Source organism: Salvelinus namaycush, chromosome 5 (assembly GCF_016432855.1).
Source record: "Salvelinus namaycush isolate Seneca chromosome 5, SaNama_1.0, whole genome shotgun sequence".
Lineage (NCBI taxonomy): Eukaryota > Metazoa > Chordata > Actinopteri > Salmoniformes > Salmonidae > Salvelinus > Salvelinus namaycush.
In genome coordinates, this window is record NC_052311.1 from 54129878 (window position 1) to 54145831 (window position 15954).

Sequence of the window (15954 nt, forward strand, 5' to 3'; positions counted from 1 at the left end):
TGTAAGGAGAGGGAGGGGACATGATAGACATTCTGTAAGGAGAGGGAGGGGACATATTAGATATTCTGTAAGGAGAGGGAGGGGACATATTAGATATTCTGTAAGGAGAGGGAGGGGACATGATATACATTCTGTAAGGAGAGGGAGGGGACATATTAGATATTCTGTAAGGAGAGGGAGGGGACATGATAGACATTCTGTAAGGATAGGGAGGGGACATATTAGATATTCTGTAAGGAGAGGGAGGGGACATATTAGATATTCTGTAAGGAGAGGGAGGGGACATATTAGATATTCTGTAAGGAGAGGGAGGGGACATGATATACATTCTGTAAGGAGAGGGAGGGGACATATTAGATATTCTGTAAGGAGAGGGAGGGGACATGATAGACATTCTGTAAGGCGAGGGGAGTAAAGTGTTACCAATATTTACATAGACAGAGGGAGGCAGGGAGGGAGGGGGGAGGGAGGGAGAAAGACAGAGATAGAGCGAGAAGGAGAGAGAGGGAGTGAGACAGACAGACAGACAGGGTGACAGACAGACAGAGAGGGAGGACGACAGGGAGGGAGTCACAGACAGACAGGAAGGGAGGAGGGAGACAGAGAGGGGCGGTAGAGGGACAAACATAAAGACAGACAGAGACAGAGAGAGAAGGAGACAGAAACACAGACCTGCAGACAGAGAGGGAGAGAGACAGACAGACAGAGAGGGAGACAGACAGACATAGAGGGAGGGAGACAAACAGTGCGGGAGGGTTAGAAAGACAGAGATCAGCACAGGGTGGGCCATGGCTACAGACCCAGCCACAGGAGTGCCTACGTCCATAGTAAGGGCTTGGGAGGCTGGTGAGAAGTTAACACAGGACATACACAACACAACCTACTGTACACACACACAACCTACTGGACACACACACACACAACCCAGTCCAAATCAAACACAAACACCCAGAGAGACTATTACTCAATGAGAAGAGAACAGAACCCCTCCAGTCCAAACGAAAACACCAGCTAGCCTCGGCCTCTACTCTCTTACGTTACAGTGAACAGAGGGGAGGTAAACTGTCAACTGGAAACAGCCAATAAGGGGACTACTATCATAGTGCTAAGTGCCTGTATTGTGAAACCAAACAAATCTGCATCCTGTCAAGAAAATACATAGAATGGTCAAGTCAGAAATGTGTTCAGAATTGAGAATATCAGTGAAGTCAAAATAAAAAAACATTTCGCATTTTCAGTGAAGTAAAAAAACACTTGAGATTCATGGTAAATTACATGTTACAACATTTCTAAATGGTCATCCAACTGCTGAACCAACAAACGCAGCCAATCAAAAGCTTAAGGAAGTGACGGTGAGTGTGCAGCAGGCAGCTGATGTTAGTTATCCTGTGAAGCGTAGCGAGCCGAGCGGAGGGGCTACACCCGTGGGAGAGGAGGAAGTCCCTCTAGTCTGACCACATCTCCACATGCTTCCACTCAGCCAGCTCCAGCCAGCCCCCGGACACCCACAACACTGTGTGTGGCTGGGTGGGGAGAGAGAAGGGGAGGTGAGGAGAGAGAAGGGGAGGTGAGGATAAGGGAGTGCATAGCAGGAGATCCACCCAGACAGAAAGGAGGTTTAGTCACAAGTCATGAGTTTCTCCCTCTCCTTTATCACCCATATCACAGGGCTTAAGGCTACACCGCTCACTGCCTGCTGCTCAAAACGTTACACTTTGGATGGGTTTGATTGTAGTAGTACAGCTTCCAATCCACAGAAAAGTGAATAGGGGGATCTAGTGTATGGTACAGTCACACACATGCTGTGTTGTACTAAAACAGTGGTCATTACTTTCGAGTCCTATTGGATCTAGTACAGCTCAACAATGGCCAAGCTTCCCCTGTTTGAGAAGCCCTTTTAGTAGGCTTCCTCTTTCATGTGGTCAGAGCTACAACGTTATCCCAATGGTTTAATGAGGTGTTTATGGGAGACGAGCTCTCGCTGCCAGCTGTAGACACACACACACACACACAGTTGATGAGCTCTCGCTGCCTGCTGTAGAGATCTACGGCATGCTGGGTAATTAAGGTTAAGGATCGATACCCTCCCTGACGCTGTCAGCGTCATCCTACTACTTGCACACTAAAACCAAAACAACACCATGTCCCTTTCATTTTGGTCCACAAAGCTGTTGTGACAAGATAGACATAGATCAGCAAACACAAATTAATTATTCAGTTTTTCATGCAGGACTGTTAGCATTCAATTACCCCTGGCTGAAACGATTACAGGTTTTTGTAGCCTGGTTTTTATCTAAATGAGAGGCTTTAATGAACCACACAACACCGCACGCAGTGTGCTCTGAAACAGAGGTGGGTGAATCCTCATTATACTAATCCATAGCAAGGGAACATCAATGGACCAATGTTCAACATCTCTTGTCTGTCTGCAAACACTTTTTAAACTGATGAGAGTTGTGAACACCACAAGCGGACAAACAGACAGACATACGGACGAGCAGAACGAACACACACAGGGCTGGGCTAGATAAAGACATCTGCCCTCCTGAAAAACGACAAACGTTTCTGACTCTGACGACATCTGTGAAGCATTAAAATGTGAGGCTAAATAACAGCCTCTCTCACTACATGTCTTCATTCCTGGATGTAAATGACAAGCAGCATGGTATCTTAGCCAGGGGGAGCTAGACAAAGGGCAGGCCTAATGTAAAACTCCTGGAAGACCCGGGTTAAAGGGAGTAAACACTGGGCCAGGCCTCTGCATACTATCCATTGACTGATCACATTACATACACCACCAAGGCTTACCCACACAGCAGCATACCACAGAACATTCCTCTGTCTCTTAAGCATCACATATACTGAGCACTTAGAGCAGGGAGGGTCCACTCTACAGAGGAAAATACTGGCACTTATACTGCTGTCACAATGCCCATTTTTGCATGGCAAAGATATGAAGTGTGGCCGCTTTCCATCTCCACATCCCAGACTTGGGGAATTCAAAACAAATGCAATCAAGAGTTATTTGTCTACGCCACAGGGACTGGTCCGACACCGGGTGTATAGTGACACATGTGAACATGATAATGATAGTGTTTCCATTGTGTATAGTGACACATGTGAACATGATAATGATAGTGTTTCCATTGTGTTTTCGGTGAAACAAACAGGCAACATTACAGATAGGAGATAGGATCAGGATGGAACAGGAAGAACTAATCAATGAGACTGACACAGTAATGGAGGGCTTGGCATACGCCAATAACCCAAGTCTGCGTCCCAAATGGCACCCTATTCCCTATATAGTGCACTACTTTTGACCTGGGCCATTTGGGACACAGACCTAGACCCAGAGACTCTGAGAGGGTGAGGGAAGAGAACGTCTTGAACAGGAAGCTCCTGGGGTTACTGGCTGGCGTTCTCATAAAATGAGGAATACGACAGAAAGGCTATTTTTTATTTCATATTTACCTTGTTTTAATATTCACACAGAGAGGAGACACTAGGAGACTAGGCCACAATGACATCACATGTCCATTCTAGCATTACCACTTCCATTATGTGTTTCAAACAGGCTTCCATTCCGTCGCTATCGGATGGCCATCTGCTTTTCTATTGAACTGGTTTTGAATTTCTGGGCCGTTCCTCCCCAAAGTGGAACCATAGAGTGTAATGTTACAACACCCCCATAGGGGGCAGACTACCATCACATCTCCATACGATTCATTTGCATATTACAAATGACATAATCATAGATGATCATCAGCCCCAGCCTAAATGGCTGAACTCTAGTCTAGCTGGGGACTCGGGGATATTGGGATATTTACTCAAGGTGGCAAAAAGCATATTTATCACAACAGTGAACGCATTAACACATTGTGATTAATACTGCTGCTGTCCATGATGCTTTCATTGTGATATTCTGCCCTTTCAAACGTACGCACACATTTTACCCTCACAGTATCATCATCAGCAACTAGCTCTACCTCCCAAATATGATCCAGGCAGTCACACAGTCTTTCTAGTCAACAGGAAGCATGGCATCCTGGGGAAAAGGAGGCGTCAGTCCCTCTGTTCCAGAGTCCCCCTGCCTGTTGTTGACATTGCACACTGATGGCTAAGTCATGCAGAATAATGCCTGTGTGACTGTGACCAGGGCTGGGTCTAGGTCTGGGTGATCCCCCTGCCTCAATGGGGCCTGTCTGTTTGTCAGCTTCTCAAAACAAGCTAGGCTGGCTCAGCACAAAATAACTCGATAAACCTCTTACAAGCAAGATCATACTAAATGATAAGAGGATCATTTAATTGTATAGAGAAGTGGTTCCCAAACTGTTGGGCGAGGAGTCAGCATAAAAAATAAATACAAATATTCTTTTGAGGAACTCAGTCCGGATTTGAACTTACTCTTGAAAGTTGTAATAGTAGAATGCACAAGGTGCCATTTGGAAATTGGGTAATTCATCATCAGTTCCTCTTGTCTTGTCAGTCATTGCATACCTTAGAGCTATTTATAACTTGTCAGAAATGTCCAGATTCACTAGCCCATGTCTACGTTTTTAAATTCAGTTTTTTTAGCCCATAGATATTGTTGTAATTTTATTGTCGCTCAAATATCACACAAATAGACATTAGACATGGCAAAATGTATAGAATTGCTATAAAATGTGCTCCCTCTCCGACCTCTAGGTCACCAGGCTGCTCGTTATGGCGCACATCTGTCACCATCGTTACGCGCATTATGACACTCACCTGGACTCCATTACCTCCTTGATTCGATAGGCTCCCATGCCTCAGCTGGCTCGATAGGCTCCCATGCCTCAGCTGGCTCGATAGGCTCCCATGCCTCAGCTGGCTCGATAGGCTCCCATGCCTCAGCTGGCTCGATAGGCTCCCATGCCTCAGCTGGCTCGATAGGCTGCCATGCCTCAGCTGGTTCGATAGGCTGCCATGCCTCAGCTGGTTCGATAGGCTGCCATGCCTCAGCTGGCTCGACAGGCTGCCATGCCTCAACTGGTTCGATAGGCTCCCATGCCTCAGCTGGCTCGACAGGCTGCCATGCCTCAGCTGGTTCGATAGGCTGCCATGCCTCAGCTGGCTCGACAGGCTGCCATGCCTCAGCTGGTTCGATAGGCTGCCATGCCTCAGCTGGTTCGATAGGCTGCCATGCTTCAGCTGGTTCGATAGGCTGCCATGCCTCAGCTGGCACGATAGGCTCACATGCCTATCGATAGGCTCACGGTTCGTCAGATTTCTGCACCTCAGTGGAGGCGACCGGTCCGCTCCTGATCCCCAGGATGGTCCCTGTGGTTGGCGTCCTGCGGCTGTCGGGGAGGGGTTACTGTCACGTGTGCTCCCTCTTCGGCCTCTAGGTCACCAGGCTTCTCGTTATGGCGCACACCTGTCACCATCGTTACGCACATTATGACATCACCTGGACTCCATCACCTCCTTGATTACCTGCCCTATTATATGTCACTCCCTTTGGTTCCTTCCCCAGGTGTCATTGTTTCTGTTTCATGTCTATGTGCTGTTAGTGTTCTTGTTTTGTTTTATGTTGCATTTATTTATTAAAACACTCACTCCCTGAACTTGCTTCCCAACTCTCAGCGCACATCATTACAAAAACTGCAAGTAGAATTACTGGAAATAAGCTGTAAACCTAAAAATTCACTCCACCATAGAAATAGACACGGTGCGCGCAGAGGTGGTAGACGCGGGATGTTCCCCTATGCAGGACTGGGGGACGGGACGGGGTGGTTTGGGAACCCCTGGTATAGATGAATACGTCCAAGGAAACAATATCATACAGAAAGAGCACTGCAACTCTGTGTAAATGTACTTTACAGTATTATACCACCATACAATCTAGAGCTAGGTTCCCCAACTGGCGGTCTGCAGGGTGATTTCATTGTTCGACATAAAAAAATGCAAAAACACCACGGAATTAGTTCCAAGTGATTTAATAGAGAGATGTGATCATATACAAATGTAAGTAAGATTTGAAATGATTATGTTTTAGTCAAAAATGATATCTGTTTGGGCTTCTTTGCGGTCAATTTGTAGTCTAGAAATGATTTGTAATTACTGTATGTTCCGGCCCCATGACCATCCGCTCAAGAGAAAAATCGGCCTGCGGCTGAATCTAGTTGATGATCCCTGATCTAGAGAATCCCAAAAATACAGTACAACAAAAAGCTAGGGCTTCAATTCATGCCCTCATTTTTCCCTTGTTGGTCCCATGAGCAGCAGAGAGTAGATGGCGGCCGGAGCTAGGGCCCTGTACTGACTACTGACAGCCGGGGCAAGGCACAGGAGAGGGCAAGGACGAGTGGAGGGAGAGAGGGCAGGGAGACCAAGTGATTCATCATCTCCCCCTACAGAACACAGCTAGGGCCTTTAACCCTGCAGGCAGCCAGTGTAACGGCGTTCCTCTTCCTCTTCATCCGAAGAGGAGGAGCAGGGATTGAACCAAAATGCAGCTTCGTGATATGACATGATATTTATTGAACAAGACAAAAACGAACTATACTTGAATAACTAACAAAAATAACAAACGACGTAGACGAACCTGAACATAAGAACTTACATGACACGAAGAACGCATGAAACAGGAACAGACTACATAAACCGAACAAACGAACAAACAAACCGAAACAGTCCCGTGTGGCGCAACGTACATAGACACAGACACAGGAGACAACCACCCACGACAAACAAAGTGAAAACACCTACCTTAATATGATTCTCAATCAGAGGAGATGAAAACCACCTGCCTCTAATTGAGAACCATATCAGGTACCCATAAACCAACATAGAAACACAAAACATAGACTGCCCACCCAAACTCACGTCCTGACCAACTAACACATACAAAACTAACAGAAAACAGGTCAGGAACGTGACAGCCAGGGAGGTTCAGGGCAGTCAGCACACACATACACGCACGCACACATACAGACAGACACACACAAACACACACATGCAGGAGATGGACGGCTTGTCTCAACCTCACACTGCAAGTGGTAGCTACGGTGAGGACTGTTTCGTTTAACCCATCATTATGTGGCCCTTTTAAAGGGGGGGGGGGGTGACTATAATTAAGCTATATATTACTATAAATAAGGTATAGACGACTATCAATGAGCTTCAATGTATTTTAACACAAAGCTGAGGGGTACAGTAGTTTATGGTCATTGTGTTACACCATTGAGTCAATCAGTAAAGTAGAAGAGTGTATTCTTACCATACAGTTCATGGCAAAGTGGTTGTGCTGGGTCTGCAGCTCCCCGGCATGCTGGTGGTTCCCTCCTATCTCTGTGTAGCTGGTCAGGAACAGGCCCTTGTTGTGCACGATCCAGTCAAACATCTGTGGACGGTGCGACACACACAGCCATGGGCACACAAACACGCAGGCAGGAAGGCAGGCACACAAACACAGAAGAAGATCTCTATTAGCAGGTACTGAATCTTACAGCTCTGGAGGGGTGAGAGAGGGGGGGGGGGGGGGGGGGGGGCGGGCTAAAAGCTGATGACATGGATGTTTGGACACTCAGGAAGGCAGATGGAATGACTCCAATCCACTGTATTGAACTGTGGACTCGTGATGTTGCCACTGGGAACGCCAGACAGCTGGTCGAGTTTCTTATCACCCTGGAGTGACCTCTAGCTAGCATGACAAGAAACCTCAGTGTGACAGCTACCATTTCAACTTGACCTCTGAGACATGCTTTAATAACCGGGGACAATAATAACATGCCTAGGGAGGAAGAGGAAGAGGATGAGGTGGTGGTGTAGGAAGAGGAGGAGGAAGAGGAGGTGGTGGTGGGGAGATGTAATTAAAGCTTTGCTCTGACTAACTGACAAACATGTTTGTTTCCACAGCAGGGAGGCATCACATCGCCATCTGGCTGATAGCTGCATGACATCCATATAACTGTAGCTGGATCTATGCACACTGACAGGCTATGGGCCATTACAGTATACTGCAAACAAGCACCATTACTCCTGCAGCTACGTATCCCATTCTGTTTGCTATGAAGTAATATTCTCAGTGCAAATCCAGACTTCACTGGTGAGCTTGGGATGCTTTCTTTCTAGTTATGCTAGGATGAGAGATATGGACCAAAATGTGAGTCCTTTGAATAGAAACAAGCCTTATTCTATTAACACAAAAGTGAAAGTAGTGTGTAGTTAGTTCATAACATACCTTCTCTGCATCCTGCTCAAACAGTCGCAGCTGGAAGCACTGGTCCAGTTTCAGCTTGCGCATGTGCCACAGCTGCTGCAGGTGCTGGCGTGTGCCATGCAACTTGTCCAGCAGGGCACTCACTTTTGGCACCAGGTTGTGGGCATCTGGGTGGCCTGTGAGCCCATCGTTAGCATCCGTTCCCCCGCCGCCGTGGTTAGTGTAGCCTCCAGGGGTGACACTACCCTGCTGAAGCCTCTGGAGCAGCCTGCGTCCCTGTGTGTCCAACTCCTCCACCGAGGCCTTGGTGGCCCTCTTCTTGAGTGAGGCGTGTTCCTCCATGAGGCGCCGTGCACACTCCAGGTCGCGCGGAAGGTCACGCTGCGACAGGATCTCCTGCAGCTCCTCCAGCCGCGCCAAAGCCCGGGCGGCATCGCCGGCGAAGTCTTCGAAGGCCACGCGCACCTCGATCCACTCGTCATGCTCGTACTCCAGGCTGCCCTCAAAATCTGACGTCAGCTGGGAGGGGTCCACCACCTTGGTCAGGCCCTCGAGAGACACCATGACCGTCTGCAGGAAGAGAGAGGGGGGAGGGTTCAGACACTAATATAAACAGCAGTCTGTGAGGAAGAGGGAGGGTTCAGACACTAATATAAACAGCAGTCTGTGAGGAAGAGGGAGGGTTCAGACACTAATATAAACAGCAGTCTGTGAGGAAGAGGGAGGGTTCAGACACTAATATAAACAGCAGTCTGTGAGGAAGAGGGAGGGTTCAGACACTAATATAAACAGCAGTCTGTGAGGAAGAGGGAGGGTTCAGACACTAATATAAACAGCAGTCTGTGAGGAAGAGGGAGGGTTCAGACACTAATATAAACAGCAGTCTGTGAGGAAGAGGGAGGGTTCAGACACTCATATAAACAGCAGTCTGTGAGGAAGAGGGAGGATTCAGACACTAATATAAACAGCAGTCTGTGAGGAAGAGGGGGGGTTCAGACACTAATACAAACAGCAGTCTGTGAAGAAGAGGGAGGGTTCAGACACTAATATAAACAGCAGTCTGTGAGGAAGAGGGAGGGTTCAGACACTAATATAAACAGCAGTCTGTGAGGAAGAGGGAGGGTTCAGACACTAATATAAACAGCAGTCTGTGAGGAAGAGGGGGGATTCAGACACTAATATAAACAGCAGTCTGTGAGGAAGAGGGAGGGTTCAGACACTAATATAAACAGCAGTCTGTGAGGAAGAGGGGGGGTTCAGACACTAATATAAACAGCAGTCTGTGAGGAAGAGGGAGGGTTCAGACACTAATATAAACAGCAGTCTGTGAGGAAGAGGGGGGGTTCAGACACTAATATAAACAGCAGTCTGTGAGGAAGAGGGAGGATTCAGACACTAATATAAACAGCAGTCTGTGAGGAAGAGGGGGGGGTTCAGACACTCATATAAACAGCAGTCTGTGAGGAAGAGGGGGGATTCAGACACTAATATAAACAGCAGTCTGTGAGGAAGAGGGAGGGTTCAGACACTAATATAAACAGCAGTCTGTGAGGAAGAGGGGGGGTTCAGACACTAATATAAACAGCAGTCTGTGAGGAAGAGGGAGGGTTCAGACACTAATATAAACAGCAGTCTGTGAGGAAGAGGGAGGATTCAGACACTAATATAAACAGCAGTCTGTGAGGAAGAGGGGGGGTTCAGACACTAATATAAACAGCAGTCTGTGAGGAAGAGGGAGGGTTCAGACACTCATATAAACAGCAGTCTGTGAGGAAGAGGGAGGGTTCAGACACTAATATAAACAGCAGTCTGTGAGGAAGAGGGAGGATTCAGACAGTAATATAAACAGCAGTCTGTGAGGAAGAGGGGGGGTTCAGACACTCATATAAACAGCAGTCTGTGAGGAAGAGGGGGGGTTCAGACACTAATATAAACAGCAGTCTGTGAGGAAGAGGGAGGGTTCAGACACTAATATAAACAGCAGTCTGTGAGGAAGAGGGGGGGTTCAGACACTCATATAAACAGCAGTCTGTGAGGAAGAGGGGGGGTTCAGACACTAATATAAACAGCAGTCTGTGAGGAAGAGGGGGGGTTAAGACACTAATATAAACAGCAGTCTGTGAGGAAGAGGGGGGGTTCAGACACTAATATAAACAGCAGTCTGTGAGGAAGAGGGAGGATTCAGACACTAATATAAACAGCAGTCTGTGAGGAAGAGGGGGGGTTCAGACACTAATATAAACAGCAGTCTGTGAGGAAGAGGGGGGGTTCAGACACTAATATAAACAGCAGTCTGTGAGGAAGAGGGAGGGTTCAGACACTAATATAAACAGCAGTCTGTGAGGAAGAGGGGGGGTTCAGACACTAATATAAACAGCAGTCTGTGAGGAAGAGGGAGGATTCAGACACTAATATAAACAGCAGTCTGTGAGGAAGAGGGGGGGGTTCAGACACTCATATAAACAGCAGTCTGTGAGGAAGAGGGGGGATTCAGACACTAATATAAACAGCAGTCTGTGAGGAAGAGGGAGGGTTCAGACACTAATATAAACAGCAGTCTGTGAGGAAGAGGGGGGGTTCAGACACTAATATAAACAGCAGTCTGTGAGGAAGAGGGAGGGTTCAGACACTAATATAAACAGCAGTCTGTGAGGAAGAGGGAGGATTCAGACACTAATATAAACAGCAGTCTGTGAGGAAGAGGGGGGGTTCAGACACTAATATAAACAGCAGTCTGTGAGGAAGAGGGAGGGTTCAGACACTCATATAAACAGCAGTCTGTGAGGAAGAGGGAGGGTTCAGACACTAATATAAACAGCAGTCTGTGAGGAAGAGGGAGGATTCAGACAGTAATATAAACAGCAGTCTGTGAGGAAGAGGGGGGGTTCAGACACTCATATAAACAGCAGTCTGTGAGGAAGAGGGGGGGTTCAGACACTAATATAAACAGCAGTCTGTGAGGAAGAGGGAGGGTTCAGACACTAATATAAACAGCAGTCTGTGAGGAAGAGGGGGGGTTCAGACACTCATATAAACAGCAGTCTGTGAGGAAGAGGGGGGGTTCAGACACTAATATAAACAGCAGTCTGTGAGGAAGAGGGGGGGTTAAGACACTAATATAAACAGCAGTCTGTGAGGAAGAGGGGGGGTTCAGACACTAATATAAACAGCAGTCTGTGAGGAAGAGGGAGGATTCAGACACTAATATAAACAGCAGTCTGTGAGGAAGAGGGGGGGTTCAGACACTCATATAAACAGCAGTCTGTGAGGAAGAGGGGGGGTTCAGACACTAATATAAACAGCAGTCTGTGAGGAAGAGGGGGGGTTCAGACACTAATATAAACAGCAGTCTGTGAGGAAGAGGGGGGGTTCAGACACTAATATAAACAGCAGTCTGTGAGGAAGAGGGAGGGTTCAGACACTCATATAAACAGCAGTCTGTGAGGAAGAGGGGGGGTTCAGACACTAATATAAACAGCAGTCTGTGAGGAAGAGGGAGGGTTCAGACACTAATATAAACAGCAGTCTGTGAGGAAGAGGGAGGGTTCAGACGCTAATATAAACAGCAGTCTGTGAGGAAGAGGGAGGATTCAGACACTAATATAAACAGCAGTCTGTGAGGAAGAGGGGGGGTTCAGACACTAATATAAACAGCAGTCTGTGAGGAAGAGGGAGGGTTCAGACACTCATATAAACAGCAGTCTGTGAGGAAGAGGGAGGGTTCAGACACTAATATAAACAGCAGTCTGTGAGGAAGAGGGAGGGTTCAGACACTCATATAAACAGCAGTCTGTGAGGAAGAGGGGGGGTTCAGACACTAATATAAACAGCAGTCTGTGAGGAAGAGGGAGGGTTCAGACACTAATATAAACAGCAGTCTGTGAGGAAGAGGGAGGGTTCAGACACTAATATAAACAGCAGTCTGTGAGGAAGAGGGAGGGTTCAGACACTAATATAAACAGCAGTCTGTGAGGAAGGTATGGAAGGAGATCCGATAAGTAGAATGTCATCTTATGACACTTATGACACGTCATTCTTATTCTATGGAAGAGGCCCAATGAAATTACACCCTGATGCATGAGATGCCCCAGATGCAGATATCATTATTAAGGACTATCATGTTACTAAACCAACTGAATAGATTGATTCTGTTATCAAAATTCTATAACCAACATAATTAAACATGGATTATGAGGAGTGGTCAACAACAGATCTATTACGTCCAATGTTCACTTGAAAAGGTGGGCAAAAACATTCCAGGAATTGTAGCTGCAGCCATGTTACCAGTCATAACACATACAATCCCTATGAGATAACATCAACACATGCAGTATCCACAGCTCTTTAAAGCCTATTCATGTGTATGTTGTGTATTCTTTAGCAGTGGGCTCCGACTAATGCCAATCTGGATGTCCCTAATCAGACTGCCCTCTTTACTGAGACTCTGCTCTCTCTGAGGCCCATATATCCTTGTTCCACTCTAAATAGGTCAGAACTAAATTTAACAGCTCCAGCTTCCTACCCACACGGGACTCTCTCTGTCACAGCTTTAATATCACTTTCCAATTCCACACAACACTTCCTAGGGCTCATAACGACATCTTGGAACACTTATACACAACTTTAAATTCAATTTGAAGGTAAACAATTCATTTGAAGAAAAACGCATAAAAACATTCACATTGCAAACTAATTTCCTCATGCATTACAACTCCAGAGACTACAAACATATTCTCAGTATAGCCTAAAGATGACTAAGATATCAAATCTCCTCAGACACTTTTGGGAAAAGATCCACATCTGAGGATCGATTCAAAGCGGTTGAGTCATAATACTATAGTAGCATTCTCAGAACCCATAAGGCAATCTCGCGCTAGGTAGTTCGCTCGCTCAAATTATTCTGTATGAATGTCATCCCAAGAGACAATCCAGGGTGGACCTACCTCAAATTCAAACTTGGAGCTCCCGAAATTGGTCCTCTGTTTCTGCCAGAAGTTGTCTGGTTTGATGATGAGGGCGACGTGGATGCAGGAAGGGAAGGACTCCTGCAGGATCTTCAGCAGAGGCTTGATGCTGTCCCACTTAGAGCCTCGCATGTCAACGATGACCGTGAAGCCATGTCTGCTCACCTCCTCACTGAGACAAACCAAGACAACAACCACAAGCAGCCATGAAATTCACAAATCACCACTCAAATATTTTGTTTACTTCCATGACAATAAACTATTGTTAATATTCAAATGAAAATGAAATGGGTGGTGAAAATCTCATTCACCAGGTGCCTCAGAAGACAAAAACGTTGAGCTGTTCAATGACTCCGCTTACCAAAAGTGTCCCGTTGCAAAAGTACCATAAAAGGATATCCCCAGTGTTTAAGGCTTAGCGTGAGTGTCTCACAGCGCAGGAGGCCCTGTGCTCTGAACTAAATCACTGACTTCACTCTCGGAAAAGACCAGCCCAGCCGTCTCCCCGAGAGAAACAATAAGAAAACAGTGGGAGAGAACGAATGAACCGGAGAGAGAGCAAAATACAAAGTGAGAGCGAGAGTTTGTTTGTGTGTATAAAAGAGAGTGTAAAACTGCCCTCCCGCTGAGTGGACAGCACAGACAGTCTCGCCGAGGTAACGCTCCACTAGCAACTCCGATAGCCAACCGCCCACGCCATCCACATCCTAGTCCAGACCGACGCCCCTTCCCTCCGGATGCCACCCGCACCAGATCCCCTAGACTGTTTTCCTAACCACTAGTCAGCCTCTAGGCTAGTATCCAATAACACTGAAAACAGACAGAGAAGAGGAGAAGCTTGCCTGCAGCTAAACAGCAGAGAGAGAGCGAAAAGGAGATGGCCTGAGAATATCTATCTGCAGTTAGTTATTAGTAAGTGACCCACTCCGCTGTGCTCTCCTCTCCTCTGCTCTGCTCTGCCTGCCTGGCGTCATCAGCCCCTACAGAGAGAGGCCCAGGGGGAGTCTAACCTACATACAGCCCTGGACTGCACTGCACTACACTATAAACACGCACATGCGCGCACACACACACACACACACACACGCATACAGACAGACACACGCAAATGCATACAGACACACACAGACACACACACACTGTATACTGAGTAAACTATGTCAACAGTCAGTGGTAACGGTACTGCACCAGGCTGAGGGCTGGAGTATAATACTCTCTCAAATGCTGCACAGGGAGGTGGCTGCTTAAAAGGAAGAATCTATTTCAAATAAAGCAGAGAGGGAAATCACGGTTGGGGAGGAGTTGAATTTGAAAACACACAGCGATACACAGGTAGTCTGGGGAGGGTTTCCTCGTTCATGCTGGACTCCAATAGAATGTGACACGGAGGAGAGTCAACAAGCTGGTTTTCATTATCCAACTTTCAGAGTTAATGCTATGTGTGTGTGTGTGTGTGTGTGTGTGTGTGTGTGTGTGTGTGTGTGTGTGTGTGTGTGTGTGTGTGTGTGTGTGTGTGTGTGTGTGTGTGTGTGTGTGTGTGTGTGTGTGTGTGTGTGTGTAGTGCAGGGAAAGGAGGCCGGGCTGGGTTCAACAGTGTGTTCAGTTATCATTTATGTATAAGAAACAGTACCTGGGGATACCAGCGAGGTAGGCTATGAGTCTGCGGAGGTCCTCTGTTCGTATTCTGTCATGGTTACTCCTGGCTGGGAACGTAAGGACGGGACCCCCACGTCTATCTCGGCCACCTGGGGAACACATGAACCAGGACCATGAGAAACACACAACAACGGACAACCACTAGACAGGGATTTACAAATCCTGCTAGTTGTCCTCACCTTTTACAGTATAATGGACTCTTATTGTAATACCGGCAACTGAAGAATGCATCACTATTTTACAATAATAGGAGTACTTTGAGGTAAAATCCCTCATATTTATAGCTGTTTACAGCATACTTTATAGCTTTTAGTTAGTGGCAAGACTAAGTCATGAGTCTTGACATGACTAACTCATGCCAGCAGTAAGTCACAGCAGGTCAGGGTCATGGCACGGTTCACACAGACAGCTCCACTCACAGCTTAGCTGAAGCTACATCTCCCTGCAGAGGAAGCCTTGCCTGCCTGATGTTTCCCTGTGTTGTGTTGTAGGCTGTTGTTCCCACCATAATGTGCTGCCTATTCCCAGTGCTCTGCTGTAAATGTAGAGCTGCAGTGAATCATGTGAGGCTGTGTGTGTGTGTGTGTGTGTGTGTGTGTGTGTGTGTGTGTGTGTGTGTGTGTGTGTGTGTGTGTGTGTGTGTGTGTGTGTGTGTGTGTGTGTGTGTGTGTGTGTGTGTGTGTGTGTGTGTGTGTGTGTGTGTGTTCCCATGCCATTCTACAGACCATATAGAATGGTAAACACCATGGATCAGAGACATTGTGTTTCTCACCTGATATGAAGGCAACCTTTTCTTTAAGGATGGGCAGAACGTCTACGGCCTTCATCTCCTCATTTCGATGAAACCCTGAAAAAAACAGAACAGCAAATCAGACCATCAAGGTTCAATTCTGTATTGAAGTTGACTTGATAACATGATGTCAGTCAATCAGTCATGTTCTCATTACCACTAATACACAACCTGCTTTGGGTTAGGACTGAAAAAGTTAAGGGCCACAGAGGGCACCAGCTAAAAATCAGTCTCTGAGTTGACCCAGTTCTAGCAGCAGAACCCTGACATGAGATTAAATCAGCCATCTCTTTGTCATTACAACCCTATGACAGGTTGAACTCTTGAGAAGGCCTAATATGAATTCAGGATGATGACAA

At 46.8% G+C, this 15954-nt stretch overlaps 1 protein-coding gene across 2 annotated transcripts in view; it reads right to left on the reverse strand.

Annotated features, from left to right (window-relative positions):
- The window catches only part of LOC120048492 (triple functional domain protein-like), an 85775-nt gene extending 70125 nt beyond the window's left edge, over positions 1 to 15650 (reverse strand). For both annotated transcript variants that reach the window (XM_038994503.1, XM_038994504.1), the window contains exons 1-5: positions 15578 to 15650; positions 14780 to 14894; positions 13129 to 13321; positions 8207 to 8755; positions 7244 to 7366 (exon numbers count right to left, since the gene is read on the reverse strand). In XM_038994503.1, coding sequence (XP_038850431.1) covers positions 7244 to 7366; positions 8207 to 8755; positions 13129 to 13321; positions 14780 to 14894; positions 15578 to 15632 — 1035 coding nt within the window. In that variant the 5' untranslated portion in view covers positions 15633 to 15650. The remainder of the gene's footprint in view (positions 1 to 7243; positions 7367 to 8206; positions 8756 to 13128; positions 13322 to 14779; positions 14895 to 15577) is intronic.
- Between the last annotated feature and the right edge of the window lie 304 nt (positions 15651 to 15954).